Source organism: Amblyomma maculatum, chromosome 4 (assembly GCF_055883805.1).
Source record: "Amblyomma maculatum isolate TAMU_Amacu chromosome 4, ASM5588380v1, whole genome shotgun sequence".
NCBI lineage: Eukaryota > Metazoa > Arthropoda > Arachnida > Ixodida > Ixodidae > Amblyomma > Amblyomma maculatum.
In genome coordinates this window covers 137,099,193-137,117,275 of record NC_139347.1, presented here as the reverse complement: position 1 = coordinate 137,117,275, position 18,083 = coordinate 137,099,193, and the positions used below count along the sequence as shown (strand labels likewise).

At 50.6% G+C, this 18,083-nt stretch overlaps 1 protein-coding gene, 7 non-coding genes and 2 pseudogenes across 8 annotated transcripts; all 10 read left to right on the top strand.

Moving 5' to 3' along the window:
* Positions 1–2,654: 2,654 nt before the first annotated feature.
* Positions 2,655–2,773, top strand: LOC146192875 (5S ribosomal RNA; annotated as a pseudogene).
* A 568-nt stretch (positions 2,774–3,341) lies between these two features.
* On the top strand, positions 3,342–3,460 carry LOC146192874 (5S ribosomal RNA). The gene has a single exon (XR_014707039.1). It is a non-coding gene; the product is annotated as a 5S ribosomal RNA (ribosomal RNA).
* A 572-nt stretch (positions 3,461–4,032) lies between these two features.
* On the top strand, positions 4,033–4,151 carry LOC146192873 (5S ribosomal RNA). The gene has a single exon (XR_014707038.1). It is a non-coding gene; the product is annotated as a 5S ribosomal RNA (ribosomal RNA).
* A 563-nt stretch (positions 4,152–4,714) lies between these two features.
* LOC146192872 (5S ribosomal RNA) lies at positions 4,715–4,833 on the top strand. Its single transcript, XR_014707037.1, has one exon. It is a non-coding gene; the product is annotated as a 5S ribosomal RNA (ribosomal RNA).
* Positions 4,834–5,446: 613 nt separating this feature from the next.
* Positions 5,447–7,776, top strand: LOC146192871 (uncharacterized). Its single transcript, XM_084600068.1, has one exon. The coding sequence runs from the start codon at positions 5,464–5,466 to the stop codon at positions 6,706–6,708; it is 1,245 nt and encodes a 414-aa protein (XP_084456194.1). The 5' UTR covers positions 5,447–5,463; the 3' UTR covers positions 6,709–7,776.
* A 2,535-nt stretch (positions 7,777–10,311) lies between these two features.
* Positions 10,312–10,417, top strand: LOC146192870 (5S ribosomal RNA; annotated as a pseudogene).
* A 579-nt stretch (positions 10,418–10,996) lies between these two features.
* Positions 10,997–11,115, top strand: LOC146192869 (5S ribosomal RNA). The gene has a single exon (XR_014707036.1). It is a non-coding gene; the product is annotated as a 5S ribosomal RNA (ribosomal RNA).
* A 572-nt stretch (positions 11,116–11,687) lies between these two features.
* LOC146192868 (5S ribosomal RNA) lies at positions 11,688–11,806 on the top strand. The gene has a single exon (XR_014707035.1). It is a non-coding gene; the product is annotated as a 5S ribosomal RNA (ribosomal RNA).
* Positions 11,807–12,378: 572 nt separating this feature from the next.
* Positions 12,379–12,497, top strand: LOC146192867 (5S ribosomal RNA). The gene has a single exon (XR_014707034.1). It is a non-coding gene; the product is annotated as a 5S ribosomal RNA (ribosomal RNA).
* A 563-nt stretch (positions 12,498–13,060) lies between these two features.
* On the top strand, positions 13,061–13,179 carry LOC146192866 (5S ribosomal RNA). The gene has a single exon (XR_014707033.1). It is a non-coding gene; the product is annotated as a 5S ribosomal RNA (ribosomal RNA).
* The last annotated feature ends 4,904 nt before the right edge of the window (positions 13,180–18,083 follow it).

The following is an 18,083-nucleotide window of genomic DNA, read 5'->3' as shown; positions in this document are numbered from 1 at the left end:
GTTATTGGGGCGCACTCGTCCGCAGTCGGGAGCGAAGAGTGCAGTACGAGGCGCAGCCATCAAAACTCTTTTGTGCCTTCGAACGGGAGCAGGCTGCACGGGGTAGTATACGGGAGGTTATTAATTGCGGCACCGCTGCGCGAGGGCATGGCGAAGTGGCGCAGGCTTTCGATGAATACTATCGCAAGCTTTTCCAGGCAGGAAAACCGCTGGATCCCGTGCCATCCGAAGTGCTGAGCGAACTTCCCAAAGTTCCTCAAGAGGTTAGGGAGGCAACAAACTCCTCATTGACTGCGGACGAGATAGAGCGCGTAATTGCAAAACTCCCTAAGAATAAATCACCCGGACCGGACGGCATAACAGCCGAATTTTACCAATGCTTTAGAAATGAACTCAGCCCAATACTAGCGGAGGTGTTCGAGGATATAAGAAAGCGAAAACTTCTCCCGCCTTCTATGCGGCGCAGCAATTTAGTCCTGATTCCTAAGAAACCTTCCCCCGAATCAACCCCCGACGTAGCCGATTTCAGGCCAATCAGTCTTCTTTCCACAGACTATAAGATTCTGGCTAGAGCTCTCGCTCGTCGACTCGAGACCGCCCTCAGCACCGTGGTGGGAGAGCATCAAACATGCGGCTTCAAAGGGCGCTCCATAAATACCAACTTACATCGCATGAGGACGGTCCGCGAGGCGGCGGATGTAGGGCTCCTTCCTTTGGCCATTCTCCAGATCGATTTGAGGAAGGCGTTTGATCAAGTTGACCGGGCTTTCCTCTTTTCTCTCCTTGAGCAGTGCGAGGTAGGTGACGACATTATAGATTGGCTCAAAATTTGTTACACTGAAATTAGTACTGCAATCGTCATTAACGGTATACCAGGCGCGCCGATACAGGTGAATAGATCAGTACGACAAGGGTGTCCGATGTCGCCTGTTCTCTTCACCTTGTATCTGGAACCTCTATGCCGCATGGTACTTGCGTCGAAAACCATCAAGGGTCTAGATCTCGGCGGCCAAGAACTGCGCGTCCTCGCATACGCGGACGATGCAGCCTTCATTTCCACATCCCAACAGCAAGTGGGGGAGGTGATTCGATTGGCAAACTCCTTCTGTCAATTTTCTGGAGCCGAACTAAATTTTAAAAAATCGCAAGGCGCCTGGTTGGGAGACTGGAGAGGGAAGCCCCGCCAACTCTTTGGAGTCGAATGGACCGAAAAAATTGACGAATATCTAGGCGTTAATCTAGATATTAACAAAGCTATCATGAACAGGTGGCAACCCAAACTAGTTGCCGCTGAAAGGAAGCTAGACCCATGGCGGCCGAGACACATAGCCATGTTCACGAGAGCCTATGTATGCAACGCGGTTGTTTACCCGGCGGTATTATATTCAGCCAGAGTGACCACAATCGACAGGAGCTCCGTGGGTAGGCTACACAGATCATGGGCAGTCTTCGTTTGGCGCTCTATGGCAGAGCCCATGCGCCGAAGCAATCTCTTCTGGAGCATGGAGCGAGGCGGACTGGGCTTAGTGAACATAGAACTTAAACTTGTAGTCCAAAGGCTCACTTTCTTTCGAGGCCAAAAGGATAATTTTCTTCGTGCGGCCACTCAGTATCTAGGCTCGGCGCACTTGGCCCCTTGGTTGGCCACAACTAAGCCAATAGGTCATGGCTTGAGAGCCACAGCCTTCTACAAGGAGGTAGCGCAGTCCCTGGCGCTGCTGCAAGGGCTTTTTTCGTGGGAGTACCTGCTCGCAGTAAAACCGAGAAAGCTTTATTGGGACTTGCTGGCACAATTTCTGCAACCTCCAGTATATCGACAACCACCCATTGGGGTGGGCAAGACTGATGTCCTCAAGCGAGTCAGGAAGCTGCCTGTTCCAACAGGCTCCAAGGATTTCTTCTTCCGTTTCCACACAGGAGTTTTGCCCGTGAAAGCTCGTCAGGAAGAGCGGGGTTTCTTCCTACCATGGGGCGCTAACTGTCTCCTGTGTGGCCGACGGGAGACCGCTCAACATATCCTTATGGAATGCAACACGGCGCACATCTTCTGGGACGAAGTACGGGGATTTTTCGCCACGGAGTGGGAAGTCACATGGCAAGGGCTCTTGTGTCTCGACGCGACTTGTGATCGTCCAGAGCTTCGAGACATTGTGACAGTGCTTGCGTTGCATGCCCTCTGGCGTGCGCGCGTGGATGTGGTGGAGTGTGTGCGTTGGCCGAAACCAGCGTGGTGGCACCTATTGGACAAAGCAGAGTGGACAGTGAGCGCACTAGAGTCCTCTGGCACCGACGAAAGCCTGCAGGAGGAACTACGGCGAGGCTGCCGCGCTGTGATTGTCTTCAAGACACGCCAGTACAAACGGTTTGGGTGCAGCTGATGCTTCACGCAGCGTTGCCCAAGTGATGTGTTTTTTTTTCCCTCTTTTCTGGTTTTTCCTTTTGACTTTCAATGGCGAATTTTAGGCTTATATGTTACTTTTCCTGACCCTTTCTTACCAGACCTCTCGACATAATTCTCTAGTGTGCTCAATCTCCCCTCTCGTTTCCTATGGCCGACATTAATACGAGAAGCAATCAATGCACTCGGCTATTGGTTGAGTTGCAGCCCTGTACATATGTGTGTAAATAAAGGTTTTTTTGTTACTGAAAAAAAAAAAATCGGCCATACCATGCTGAATACGCCGGTTCTCGTCCGATCACCGAAGCTAAGCAGCATTGGGCTCGGTCAGTACTTGGGAGGGAGACCACCTGGGAACACCGAGTGCTGATGGCACTTCTTTTGTTTTTGTTTTCTCCCAGCCCGCAGCTGGCTTCTTCATTTTTTTTTCTCCCTGTCACTTTGGCGTCGCAAATTCCACTGGCTGCTGATGAGCCGAGCAGGCCGGGTCACGTTTGTGTGTCAATTCAATCATCACTTTGCGCGCATGCACGGAGAGATGCGACGCGCATATGTATACGGTGCAGAATTACTCGAGGCGATCGCGTGCGTAGCTTCTCGGTGTCAGTTTGACGCGTACGTGCCTCATTCACCAGTTTGCAGTGCAATTTTCACAGTTTTTGAGACCATTTGGCGTGGCCACAAGCGCACAGTTCGGGCTCATCGGCGCCCGGACTGCAGTCCGTGCACCCTGCATCCATGTGTAAACAACTCGCGATCGCCGCTCTCGCACTGCTCTTCAATTTTTGTAGTGCCAACGCGCGCTCGGTTCGTCAGAATGGTTGGAAACAGCTCAGAACATGTAAATGAACACTCGGTGCCTCATAACAAAGACAGCGCTTAGCTGGATGTGTAGTCAGAGGTGTTAAAACAGTACATAAGCCTCTCGAAACGACTGTTTCTCGCCATCGGCCATACCATGCTGAATACGCCGGTTCTCGTCCGATCACCGAAGCTAAGCAGCATTGGGCTCGGTCAGTACTTGGGAGGGAGACCACCTGGGAACACCGAGTGCTGATGGCACTTCTTTTGTTTTTGTTTTCTCCCAGCCCGCAGCTGGATTCTTCATTTTTTTTTCTCCCTGTCACTTTGGCGTCGCAAATTCCACTGGCTGCTGATGAGCCGAGCAGGCCGGGTCACGTTTATTTGTATGTCGATTCAATCATCACTTTGCGCGCATGCACGGAGAGATGCGACGCGCATATGTATACGGTGCAGAATTACTCGAGGCGATCGCGTGCGTGGCTTCTCGGTGTCAGTTTGACGCGTACGTGCCTCATTCACCAGTTTGCAGTGCAATTTTCACAGTTTTTGAGACCATTTGGCGTGGCCACAAGCGCACAGTTCGGGCTCATCGGCGCCCGGACTGCAGTCCATGCACCCTGCATCCATGTGTAAACAACTCGCGATCGCCGCTCTCGCACTGCTCTTCAATTTTTGTAGTGCCAACGCGCGCTCGGTTCGTCAGAATGGTTGGAAACAGTTCAGAACATGTAAATGAGCACTCGGTGCCTCATAACAAAGACAGCGCTTAGCTGCATGTGTAGTCAGAGGCGTTAAAACAGTGCATAAGCCTCTCGAAACGACTGTTTCTCGCCATCGGCCATACCATGCTGAATACGCCGGTTCTCGTCCGATCACCGAAGCTAAGCAGCATTGGGCTCGGTCAGTACTTGGGAGGGAGACCACCTGGGAACACCGAGTGCTGATGGCACTACTTTTGTTTTTGTTTTCTCCCAGCCCGTAGCTGGCTTCATTTTTTTTCTCCCTGTCACTTTGGCGTCGCAAATTCCACTGGCTGCTGATGAGCCGAGCAGGCCGGGTCACGTTTGTGTGTCAATTCAATCATCACTTTGCGCGCATGCACGGAGAGATGCGACGCGCATATGTATACGGTGCAGAATTACTCGAGGCGGTCGCGTGCGTGGCTTCTCGGTGTCAGTTTGACGCGTACGTGCCTCGTTCACCAGTTTGCAGTGCAATTTTCACAGTTTTTGAGACCATTTGGCGTGGCCACAAGCGCACAGTTCGGAATCATCGGCGCCCGGACTGCAGTCCGTGCACCCTGCATCCATGTGTAAACAACTCGCGATCGCCGCTCTCGCACTGCTCTTCAATTTTAGAGTGCCAAAGCGCGCTCTGTTCGTCAGAATGGTTGGAAACAGCTCAGAACATGTAAATGAACACTCGGTGCCTCATAACAAAGACAGCGCTTAGCTGGATGTGTAGTCAGAGGTGTTAAAACAGTACATAAGCCTCTCGAAACGACTGTTTCTCGCCATCGGCCATACCATGCTGAATACGCCGGTTCTCGTCCGATCACCGAAGCTAAGCAGCATTGGGCTCGGTCAGTACTTGGGAGGGAGACCACCTGGGAACACCGAGTGCTGATGGCACTTCTTTTGTTTTTGTTTTCTCCCAGCCCGCAGCTGGCTTCTTCATTTTTTTTTTCTCCCTGTCACTTTGGCGTCGCAAATTCCACTGGCTGCTGATGAGCCGAGCAGGCCGGGTCACGTTTGTGTGTCAATTCAATCATCACTTTGCGCGCATGCACGGAGAGATGCGACGCGCATATGTATACGGTGCAGAATTACTCGAGGCGATCGCGTGCGTGGCTTCTCGGTGTCAGTTTGACGCGTACGTGCCTCATTCACCAGTTTGCAGTGCAATTTTCACAGTTTTTGAGACCATTTGGCGTGGCCACAAGCGCACAGTTCGGCTCATCGGCGCCCGGACTGCAGTCCGTGCACCCTGCATCCATGTGTAAACAACTCGCGATCGCCGCTCTCGCACTGCTCTTCAATTTTTGTAGTGCCAACGCGCGCTCGGTTCGTCAGAATGGTTGGAAACAGCTCAGAACATGTAAATGAACACTCGGTGCCTCATAACAAAGACAGCGCTTAGCTGGATGTGTAGTCAGAGGTGTTAAAACAGTACATAAGCCTCTCGAAACGACTGTTTCTCGCCATCGGCCATACCATGCTGTCATTCTACTTCCGGCCACCGGCGTGTACGGACGCAGAATCATGAGCTCCGGCGGAGCGGCGATTGCGGCCCAGGCTGGCCGCGGTAACAGGCTTAACGCAATCGATGATAAAGAATATCAGCTCATTTTGCCGCATCTGCCCACCGGACGTGTTGTTTTCAACACAGTTTTTTTGCACGGAGACGTACGAGTGCGACCCTTCAGGGTTGAAGATTTCCGGGACGCCCTGGCCAAGACTGGTACGCTCCCAGACGTGGTGGCCTTGGGGGCTTACCAAATAAACCATGTCTGGGCGGTGACTTTGAGCAGCACTGAAGCAACCAAGCGGCTGGTAGCCTTCAAGGAGCTCCAAGTGAAAGGTCGACGGTGCATCGTCATTGACCCGGAGGACCAACAGGTGAAGCTACGGCTCCACTGGATGTTGCATGGCGTCGCGGATGAGGACATCCGAACTGCTTTTGCGGCTTTCGGTGAGGTGACCGAAGTGACCCGTGAGCGGTGGCGAGTCCAGGGCGTGCACGAAAAGGGCTCCACAACGAGAGCCGTACTCCTGAAGTTGAAGCCCGGGATGAGGATAGAAGACCTGCCTCACCAGATAAGAGTAGCAGGGGAGTTGGCCCTTGTTGTGGTGCCTGGGCGGCCAATGCAGTGCCTGCGCTGCCGCGGGACCGGTCATGTGCGCCGGGAATGTAAAATTCCGCGGTGTTCGACATGTAAGCGTTTTGGCCACTCCGAGGAAGATTGCGTACGAACGTATGCAGTGGCCACTGCACCGACAGCGAGGGCGGACATGACGGAGCACCAAATGGATGTCGCAGAGACAGAAGAGGCCGCAAAGGGGGTCGGAGAAGCTGAAAAGCTAACAGCAACGACAGGCATGTTAGTGCCCCCGGGGGGCGGTGACGAGATACTCAGTAGGCCAGACAAGGAAGTCACGCTACCGAACAACGGACCGTCAGAGGAAGAAAGTGTGAGCGATGCCGAGAGCTCAAAAACTGAACTTCCGGAGTCTGCGGGCCGACAGGAAACCCTTGAAAAGAGCAGCGGCCGAGCGACCAACGTCCAAGGCCCTGCGAAGCGTGCCCACGACGAGAGCACAAGTGAGACAAGCCAGGCAGAGGCAGCTAGCAACGACGAGCCGCCGATAAAAACGCCAATAGGGAGGAGGGCGACCTTCAAACCAAGACCGAATGTCTCGGCGGACAGGAGAGCTGCCGAAAAGCCGCCCCTGTCACAAGGTCTGCCAGTCCAACCTCATGGCTCTGGCGCCAACGAAAGCGTCTAGCGCCATGCTAGACGTGAGAGGTAAGCACCATGCTCTTGGCCTCTTTTCACTCTAAGAAAATGGCTTATGAACTGTCACTAAAGATTGCGACCCTTAACGTGAGAGGTCTAGCAGCGAAAAGGAAGCAGAGCCAAGTCCTGCGCCTTTTAAATGAAAATGACATCGATATACTTGGAGTTCAAGAGACAAAAGTCGAGGGTGAACAAGAGACCGAGAGCATGGTGCAACGTTTCACGTCGCGGTTTTACGCAGTTGTCAGCCATGCAGTCGGTACTTCTGCTGGATGCGTCCTGTTTGTGAAGAAGTTGCCGGGTCTTGTAGTGCAGTCGCATGCTTCTTTTCCGTCGGGTCGGGGCGTGGTCCTTGATTTTAGTTTTTGCTCGGCTGAGTGGCGGGCTGTTTGTATATATGCACCTACGATAGTTGATGAGAGGGCTGCTTTCTTTGATTTTGTTGAAGAGTATTTAAACACGGATAAGCAACTTGTCTTACTGGGAGATTTCAATTGTGTACTGAGGTCCGGTGACAAAACTAGCCTTCGTACATTTAGGGATCGTAGCACAGAGGTACTTTCGCGCTTGATTGACGAGTTTGCACTGGAAGACGTTGCAGAGTGTCTCACGTGCGAGCGACGGGTTCAGTATACGCATTTTCAGGGTGCTAGCCACGCCCGCCTTGACAGAATTTATGTGGCCGCAGAACTGGCTCCAAAATGCCAGGATTATCATGTTTTGGCGGTAACGTACTCAGATCACTGCATGGTTCAGTGTACAATTGGACCAAGAAAGGGAGGTAGCGGTTTTAATTGGGAATTGTGGAAGTTAAATAATAAACTGCTGAATGACGAGCAGTTCACCAGACTAGTAGAAGAAGAAATTGGTAATATTTGTCAGGAGGACACCCACGAACTGGGTCAAGAATGGGAACTGTGTAAGCAACAAATTAAAATCAAAGCTATAGAAAAGGCCAGCTGCATACGGTTTCAAGAAAAACAAAATGAAATGCATTTAAGATCTTTGCTAGATAAATTGTTAGCCCTGGAGTGTAACACGCCAGGGTTATACATGGACGACGTTAGAAAAATAAAACAAAGACTTCAACTGAATGTCGAAGACCGTTATCGCGGAGCACTGGTACGTGCGAGAGCGGAAAAATTGGCCATGGATGAGACGCCGACAAAAAGATCGTTGGGAATAGAAAAAGCAAATGCAAGGCGAAATCACGTGGCAGAGGTAGATTGGGCAGGACGCACAGAAACCGATAACGAAGGAATCGCGAAAGCTTTCCGGGAGTATTATGAAGAGCTATTTTCGTCCCGAGAGGTTTATCTGGACCGTTTTAAAGAATCCTTTCTTGACGCGATGCCAAAAATTGATGACGAACAAAAAGAAAGACTGGAGCGGCCAATAAGCGAAAAAGAAGTGCAGCAGGCAATAGAAAATTTAAACCCTGGGAAATCACCCGGGCCTGATGGCCTGAGTGCGGCTTTTTATAAAGCGTTCAAGCAACAGCTATCTCCTTTGTTGTGTGCCTTATTTAATGAAGCGTATGAGCTGAGGGCACTGCCTGCGTCTTTCGGATCGTCGCACACAGTACTTATTCCGAAAACTGACCAACCAGATAAGCTTAGGCAGTTGTCGTCTTACAGGCCCATTGCTCTGACAAACGTTGATTACAAGATTTATATGAAGGTGCTTGCTGGCAGACTACAAACGGTTATATGCGAACTAGTGGGCCCTCACCAAACGTGCGGTATCAAAGGGCGATCCATCTTTCAGAACATTCACAAAGCGAGAAGTGTGCTCGAATGCTGCGATGCAACTCATGCGTGTGTTGCTTTACTGCAGTTGGACTTGGAGAAAGCTTTTGATTGTGTGGCGCATACTATTCTGTTCAGTATATTAGACCATGTTAATGTCGGCTCTGTTATTCGAGAGGGAGTGGCCTTGGCGTACCGTAACTGCACTACGAGATTAATTGTCAATAAGTCACTGGGGGCCCCCATCAACGTACGACGTTCGGTGCGCCAAGGTTGCCCCCTCAGCCCTCTTTTGTTCGGCATTTATATTGAAACATTGTGTTTAAGCATCCTACAAAACAATGACATTGATGGGTTTCGACTGCAGGAGTCAGAAGTCAAATTGCTGGCTTACGCAGACGACGTTGCGGTTTTTTGTGTGAATAAGGAGAGTATAAAGAGGACAGTGGATGTGGTAAAACATTTTAGCAAAGTCACAGGGAGTAAAGTTAACTGGGGTAAGTGCCTGGGATTTTGGCACGGAGAATGGCAGCTGACCCCCGACACTTTCGCTAATGTGTCGTGGGTTACAACGCCTGCAAAGTACTTGGGTGTGCCCTTGGAATTTTACAAGGAAAGCGAGCCATACTGGCTAGAGCAGGTCAGAGAAACCCGTGAAAAAGCGGAGAAATGGAAAAGCGCTCAATTATCAATATTTGCAAGAGCCGCAGTTTGTAACCTGTTTTTAATTAGTAAGTTATGGTATGTAATGCAAGTGTTGCATTGCTCCCGTGTAAATGTGCAAAAATTGCATCGAGTTTTTGCGGTGTTTGTTTGGGCCTCGAGTTGGGAGAGGTGCAGTCGGACAAATTTGTTCCGGCAGGTGAAGCATGGGGGGCTTGGTCTGGGTCATTTGTTTGTGCGACAGATTGTCAACCGGTTCATGTTTTTTAGGGATGCCAGTGATCCATTCCTGCGCACAGTGTGTCAACAAAGACTTGGTCGAGCGTTGCCTGATTTCGTAGTTTATACGCAATGTATGCCGGGATCTCTTTTTGGATTCTTTAGGGAAATTGTTTTGAGCGTGAAATTCTTAAGCGCACGTTTTTCGAAAGAGTATTTAAGTAATGTTAACAGGAGAACATTATACAAGGATGTTTGTGAAGTGGTGTTCCCGGTGCCCTTGTACCGAGCTTTATACTATGGAGGCACAGGAAGTAATGTATTAAAACGCGTAAAGAAAATGCAAGTTGCTACGGGAGCTAAAACTTTTTTCTTTATGCTACATACCGGTACTTTGAGTGTAAAATCATTTATGGAGGAAAAGGGTATTTTCCTACCGTGGGGGGCCCAATGTCTCATCTGCAAACAGCCAGAGACAATAGATCACGTGTTTTTGCATTGCTGGGAGGGGGTATATTTGTGGGATGTTCTGCAAAGGACAATTAAAAAACAGTTGCCACTTGATTCCCATGGCATTAGGTATTTGCCATTGGAAAACCACGAGGATATGCCGTTAGACCAGGTTATGTTAATGTGCCTCCACAGTATATGGCGCGCACGAATGGCTGGTTTTCACTGCGATCCAGATGCACGGCCAGCCCGCATGTATTTCCGTGAAAGTGTGCAGCGATGGCTCGACGTGCTTAAATTGCAACCATGTGCTCCTGAGTGGCTGTCAAAGCTGGAACCTTTGACGGTGCTCAAGGAATTTTAAAATGACAATGCCTGCCTCTCAGTGGGGGATAGGCAACGCGAACTAGCTTTGTGTACATATATTATTCATTTGTTCCTGTTGTTTTGTTTTCCAGTGCGTTGTATTTGTGTCAAAGTCAGGCAATAAAGAAAAAAAAAAAAAAAAAAAAGGCCATACCATGCTGAATACGCCGGTTCTCGTCCGATCACCGAAGCTAAGCAGCATTGGGCTCGGTCAGTACTTGGGAGGGAGACCACCTGGGAACACCGAGTGCTGATGGCACTTCTTTTGTTTTTGTTTTCTCCCAGCCCGCAGCTGGCTTCTTCATTTTTTTTTCTCCCTGTCACTTTGGCGTCGCAAATTCCACTGGCTGCTGATGAGCCGAGCAGGCCGGGTCACGTTTATTTGTGTGTCGATTCAATCATCACTTTGCGCGCATGCACGGAGAGATGCGACGCGCATTTGTATACGGTGCAGAATTACTCGAGGCGATCGCGTGCGTGGCTTCTCGGTGTCAGTTTGACGCGTACGTGCCTCATTCACCAGTTTGCAGTGCAATTTTCACAGTTTTTGAGACCATTTGGCGTGGCCACAAGCGCACAGTTCGGGCTCATCGGCGCCCGGACTGCAGTCCGTGCACCCTGCATCCATGTGTAAACAACTCGCGATCGCCGCTCTCGCACTGCTCTTCAATTTTTGTAGTGCCAACGCGTGCTCGGTTCGTCAGAATGGTTGGAAACAGCTCAGAACATGTAAATGAACACTCGGTGCCTCATAACAAAGACAGCGCTTAGCTGCATGTGTAGTCAGAGGCGTTAAAACAGTACATAAGCCTCTCGAAACGACTGTTTCTCGCCATCGGCCATACCATGCTGAATACGCCGGTTCTCGTCCGATCACCGAAGCTAAGCAGCATTGGGCTCGGTCAGTACTTGGGAGGGAGACCACCTGGGAACACCGAGTGCTGATGGCACTTCTTTTGTTTTTGTTTTCTCCCAGCCCGCAGCTGGCTTCTTCATTTTTTTTTCTCCCTGTCACTTTGGCGTCGCAAATTCCACTGGCTGCTGATGAGCCGAGCAGGCCGGGTCACGTTTATTTGTGTGTCGATTCAATCATCACTTTGCGCGCATGCACGGAGAGATGCGACGCGCATATGTATACGGTGCAGAATTACTCGAGGCGATCGCGTGCGTGGCTTCTCGGTGTCAGTTTGACGCGTACGTGCCTCATTCACCAGTTTGCAGTGCAATTTTCACAGTTTTTGAGACCATTTGGCGTGGCCACAAGCGCACAGTTCGGGCTCATCGGCGCCCGGACTGCAGTCCGTGCACCCTGCATCCATGTGTAAACAACTCGCGATCGCCGCTCTCGCACTGCTCTTCAATTTTTGTAGTGCCAACGCGCGCTCGGTTCGTCAGAATGGTTGGAAACAGCTCAGAACATGTAAATGAACACTCGGTGCCTCATAACAAAGACAGCGCTTAGCTGGATGTGTAGTCAGAGGTGTTAAAACAGTACATAAGCCTCTCGAAACGACTGTTTCTCGCCATCGGCCATACCATGCTGAATACGCCGGTTCTCGTCCGATCACCGAAGCTAAGCAGCATTGGGCTCGGTCAGTACTTGGGAGGGAGACCACCTGGGAACACCGAGTGCTGATGGCACTTCTTTTGTTTTTGTTTTCTCCCAGCCCGCAGCTGGATTCTTCATTTTTTTTTCTCCCTGTCACTTTGGCGTCGCAAATTCCACTGGCTGCTGATGAGCCGAGCAGGCCGGGTCACGTTTATTTGTATGTCGATTCAATCATCACTTTGCGCGCATGCACGGAGAGATGCGACGCGCATATGTATACGGTGCAGAATTACTCGAGGCGATCGCGTGCGTGGCTTCTCGGTGTCAGTTTGACGCGTACGTGCCTCATTCACCAGTTTGCAGTGCAATTTTCACAGTTTTTGAGACCATTTGGCGTGGCCACAAGCGCACAGTTCGGGCTCATCGGCGCCCGGACTGCAGTCCATGCACCCTGCATCCATGTGTAAACAACTCGCGATCGCCGCTCTCGCACTGCTCTTCAATTTTTGTAGTGCCAACGCGCGCTCGGTTCGTCAGAATGGTTGGAAACAGTTCAGAACATGTAAATGAGCACTCGGTGCCTCATAACAAAGACAGCGCTTAGCTGCATGTGTAGTCAGAGGCGTTAAAACAGTGCATAAGCCTCTCGAAACGACTGTTTCTCGCCATCGGCCATACCATGCTGAATACGCCGGTTCTCGTCCGATCACCGAAGCTAAGCAGCATTGGGCTCGGTCAGTACTTGGGAGGGAGACCACCTGGGAACACCGAGTGCTGATGGCACTACTTTTGTTTTTGTTTTCTCCCAGCCCGTAGCTGGCTTCATTTTTTTTCTCCCTGTCACTTTGGCGTCGCAAATTCCACTGGCTGCTGATGAGCCGAGCAGGCCGGGTCACGTTTGTGTGTCAATTCAATCATCACTTTGCGCGCATGCACGGAGAGATGCGACGCGCATATGTATACGGTGCAGAATTACTCGAGGCGGTCGCGTGCGTGGCTTCTCGGTGTCAGTTTGACGCGTACGTGCCTCGTTCACCAGTTTGCAGTGCAATTTTCACAGTTTTTGAGACCATTTGGCGTGGCCACAAGCGCACAGTTCGGAATCATCGGCGCCCGGACTGCAGTCCGTGCACCCTGCATCCATGTGTAAACAACTCGCGATCGCCGCTCTCGCACTGCTCTTCAATTTTAGAGTGCCAAAGCGCGCTCTGTTCGTCAGAATGGTTGGAAACAGCTCAGAACATGTAAATGAACACTCGGTGCCTCATAACAAAGACAGCGCTTAGCTGGATGTGTAGTCAGAGGTGTTAAAACAGTACATAAGCCTCTCGAAACGACTGTTTCTCGCCATCGGCCATACCATGCTGAATACGCCGGTTCTCGTCCGATCACCGAAGCTAAGCAGCATTGGGCTCGGTCAGTACTTGGGAGGGAGACCACCTGGGAACACCGAGTGCTGATGGCACTTCTTTTGTTTTTGTTTTCTCCCAGCCCGCAGCTGGCTTCTTCATTTTTTTTTCTCCCTGTCACTTTGGCGTCGCAAATTCCACTGGCTGCTGATGAGCCGAGCAGGCCGGGTCACGTTTATTTGTGTGTCGATTCAATCATCACTTTGCGCGCATGCACGGAGAGATGCGACGCGCATTTGTATACGGTGCAGAATTACTCGAGGCGATCGCGTGCGTGGCTTCTCGGTGTCAGTTTGACGCGTACGTGCCTCATTCACCAGTTTGCAGTGCAATTTTCACAGTTTTTGAGACCATTTGGCGTGGCCACAAGCGCACAGTTCGGGCTCATCGGCGCCCGGACTGCAGTCCGTGCACCCTGCATCCATGTGTAAACAACTCGCGATCGCTGTCGTGACGCTGGGGCTATGTCGACCCGGCCTTCACTTGGTAGCGTGCAGAGACTCGGGGTTGAAGAAGGACTGAATCTTCGAAGTTGGTAAAATATGTACAAGCAGGTTTACTGGCACTTTGAGAAAACGTATTTACAATATTTACACGAAAAAGAAGGGTACATCAGCAAAATGACAAGCGTTAAGAGTTCATAGCGAGAAGCGACTGGATGAGCCGTTTACCCAGGGCCCAGAGCGACATTTCGTGCTCTGCAGCGTCCTTAAAAACCCCCTATGTCCAGCCCCTCTCTGAAGATGCTGACCAACCAAATCCAGGGCACGCCCCTCAGGTATCGGCATCCAATCGAACACATCACTGCACTGATGGTCTGAAGCACTGACTGGTCCGGCATTCATTCGTTGGGCGTGATCACTTGTTGGCGGGAAAAGCTTGGGAACGGCGAGGAGAGGAGGTACATTTCTATTCTTCAGCAAAGAAACCACAGGCTGGTTCTGGGGGTTTTACTTCTCAGAAACCCGAGTGCACGTGGCGCCGCATAGGGCTCCCAACATGGTCCCTTTTCGACAATTGCAAATCTTTCCTGCATTCCCGGGAAATCACTTAATGGCCGTATGAGTCATGCTCTTCTCTTGTCCTGCACGTCAGCGGACATGTCACTCTGTCGTCTCCTTTGGATAGGAGGCATTCATCACTGGAGGATAGCACTTCTCGACTGGAAGGGTGAACAAAAGAAAGCACTTCCTGCTATTTCCCGCAGGGGGACGTTTCTTTGTGTTTTTCCAGACGTTCTCTTGACAGGGCCAATTTGGCATTTGCAGGTTGTCCACAAAGCAAAACATGCTTACAAAACAGGATTCCTGGAAACAGGCTCACTTAGAGCCAATGGACCATCACCACATATTCACAAAACTTTTCCATGCCCACAGGCGAACAATAGAGCGCGCAAATGCGGATGCTTGGTCGTAACAGCCTCCTCCCCCGCCAGAAGAGACTCGGAGGGCAGCAGCCGCAGCTGCTGCATGAAGAGACGACTTAATGGCCTGCACGTGAACGCTTGAAGCTCGCTGTTGCATGTCGCGTTGTCTTGATTGTTGTAGGCCAAATTGCTTGAGCTATCTGAAACTCAACCACATGTCGAAGCAAGCACTCGGCTCCCGTCTGAAGAGACCAGGTCAAAAGAAAACTGCCATTGTTGTTCGAGAAAAGCCCACTCTCAAGACGTTCAGGACCCACGTATGCCTCGAAAACCAAACGTGCTGCTTTACATAGTCATCTATATTCAAGCGCACGAAAAAAAAAAAAAAAAACCTGATTATCAATTTGGATACATGGTGAGGAACATCTCGGACCGCTTAGAAAGAGCGGCTAAGCGCGTCCGCATTCCCATTTAACTTCCCCTTTTTGTATCTTATTTCAAAATTGTACTGCTGTAAAATCAAGCTCCACCTAAGAAGGCGACTGTTCTTCGATGTCGCAGTTTGCAGCCAAGCCAGGGGACAATGGTCCGTCTCTACGGTGAATTTGGCCCCTCCAAGATAGCACTGCAATTTTTGAATGGCCCATACAATGCAAGCGCATTCCTTCTCTGACGCGCAATAAGCCCTCTCTCTAGAACTCAGTTTTCTGCTCAAGTAGAGCACGGGGTGCTCATTACCGTCGTCATCTCTCTGGCAGAGAACAGCACCTAACCCTCGATCACTGGCATCACACTGGACCGTGAATTCTCGGCCATAGTCTGGAGCTCGCAATACCGGACGGCTAATCAGCACAGCCTTCAGGTTTACGAAGGAGGCTTCCTTTTGTTCGTCCCAGACTACATTTGTCGGTTCTGTCTTGCGGAGAGCGTCGGTCAGAGGGCTAGCCAAAGCTGAATAGTTAGGGATGTAGTGATTGTAGTACCCAGTCAGACCCAGGAATGCTCGAATTTCCGTCTTCGTGCTCGGCCGCGGGTAGTCTGCTACCGCAGAAATCTTAATCTCGCTGGGTTTCCTGAAACCTTGACCTACATTGTGACCCAAGTAGTCCACGGTCGCCCTTGCCAGGCAACATTTCTCGGCCTTTACGGTTAGTCCAGCTTGACGCAAAAGGCTCAGTACAGCTCTTAGATGTACCATATGGTCCGCCCATGAGTCGGAAAAAACCGCAATGTCGTCTAAATAAGGCACCGCGAATGTTTCACACCCCTTTAAAACCCTATCCATGAGTCGGGAAAAACAAAATGGAGCATTTTTGAGCCCGAAACTCATCATTGTTGGCTGGTAGCTGCCCGTCGGAGTGACGAAAGCCGCGTATCTGCTGGCGCGTTCAGTGAGCGGTACTTGCCAGTATCCTCGAGTAAGGTCCAGCGTAGTCACATATGCCGCTCTACTGACCTGTTCTACTCTCTCCTCAATATTCGGAATAGGATACACTTGATCCCTGGTGAGAGAATTTAGCTTTCGGTAGTCTACCACAGGCCTAGGGTCTTTACCTGGAGCTTCTACTAAGATCATAGGCGAAGCATAATCGCTTTCCGAGGGTTTTATTACTCCCAATTCCAGCATGCGAGTTACTTCCCTATCCAGAATTTCTCTTTGCCTTGGAGAAAATCGGTAGCACCTTGATCGCACTGGCACGTCTGAAGTCAGCTCAATATCGTGCTCAGTCAAATCAGTTCTGCCTGGCCTGTCCACGAAGCAGGCCTCAAACTCTGTTATTATCTCGCCCAGATCGGACAGCTGGGATTTCTTTAGTTCTCCTCTCTGCTCCGTCTTTTTGAGAAGCTCCTGAGCGTTGCTTCCTTTTCCGCTGAGGCAAATCAAGTTGTCCCCCATCTCCTCGGGAAGGTTTAACGTTAGATTTACCACGGCTTCCCTCTGCACATAAGGCTTCATAAGATTGCAATGATAAATGCGCACTTCTTTACGCCTACCGGGAATTTTCACTGCGTAGTTAGTGTTAGAAAGCTTTGCAACGACTTCAGCCGGTCCTTCCCACTGTACTTCGAGCTTATTCTGCCTTGAACTTCTCAGCAACATCACCTGGTCCCCGATACAAAACGTCCTTTGACGGGCTGACTTATCATAGTACACCTTGGAACGAGCCTGGGCTGACTTCATGCTGGCCTCAACGAGTTCCTTAGTGTTATGTAAGCGATTCAAGAGGTTCAGAATGAATTCTACTACTGTTGGGTCTTCTCCGCGCCCCTCCCAGGCTTCGCGCACCATTCGTAAAGGTGAGCGCAGTGACCTTCCGTACACCAACTCGGCTGGGCTAAATCCAGTGGATTCGTGCGGCACTGACCGCAAAGCGAAAAGCGCTGCAGGCAGGCAGGTATCCCATTCGCGCTTGTTTTCATAGCACAGTCCCCTCAGGACTCGTTTGAGAACAGAGTGCCATCTTTCTACGCTGTTGCTCTGCGGATGATGGATCGAGCTATGCACTACCTTAATGCCGCATCGCTCGAGAAATGAGGTGGTGAGGACACTCGTGAAAACGCTACCCTGATCACTTTGTACCTCGGAAGGGAATCCAACTCGTGCAAACACTGACAGCAGCGAATCCACTACACTCTCGGACGTCACCTCGCGCAGCGGAACAGCCTCTGGAAACTTTGTGGCTGGGCATAACATAGTGAGGATATAACGGTACCCTGACTCGGTCACAGGAAGTGGCCCAACTATATCTATTACTAACCGGTGAAACGGCTCGGTAATGATTGGTACTAACACCATCGGAGCTTTCCACTTATCTTGCGCCTTTCCAACCCGCTGGCACGTGTCGCATGACCGTACAAAATTTTCCGTGTCCTTAAAACATCCAGGCCAATAGTATTCTTGCAACAGCCTCTGCTTTGTTTTCTTTATTCCAAGGTGACATGACCACGAGCTGCCATGGGAAAGTCGCAGTAAGTCTCCGCGGTACTTTTGGGGAACGACTAATTGGTCCCGCTCTACTCCGCGCTTATCCTTGAATAAGCGATACAGCACTCCCTTTCTCATCTCGAAAGAAATATTGTTTGCTGTCTTAGTGGCGCGGTGGCGCTCCCTTATCTCCTGTATATTGGGATCATTGGCTTGCTCTATAGCTAAGTCCTCTCGGGTTCCACTTAAAAGTCTCGTGAGATTACTAGACACTGGCGGCAAGAGGTTACTCTCAAGAACGTCCTCATTCCGCGTCTCATCAAGCTCACTTTCAAGTTGACTTATCTGAGATGCCTCGCTCTCAAAGTTTTCTGACCTGCTATCTTCCGCATTTACCATTGTTTTAACTGCCGTTTCCTCCGCTGTGGATTTTTCTGGAATGAGCAGTGTAGCTAGTTCTCGCGCCTTTGAACGTGTTAAGGCTTGCACAACTCTGTCTCCGAAAAGGATGCCCCTCTTTCGCAGCAGCATGTCCGATTTGTTGGAGAACAAATACGGATAGCACTTAGGAAGCTTTCCTGAAACGGCAGCCTCGGTTGTTAATTCGCCGAAAGGGCCCTCGATGACCACGTTCGCGATCGGCAAGCACACACTCTGTTCCTCAACTA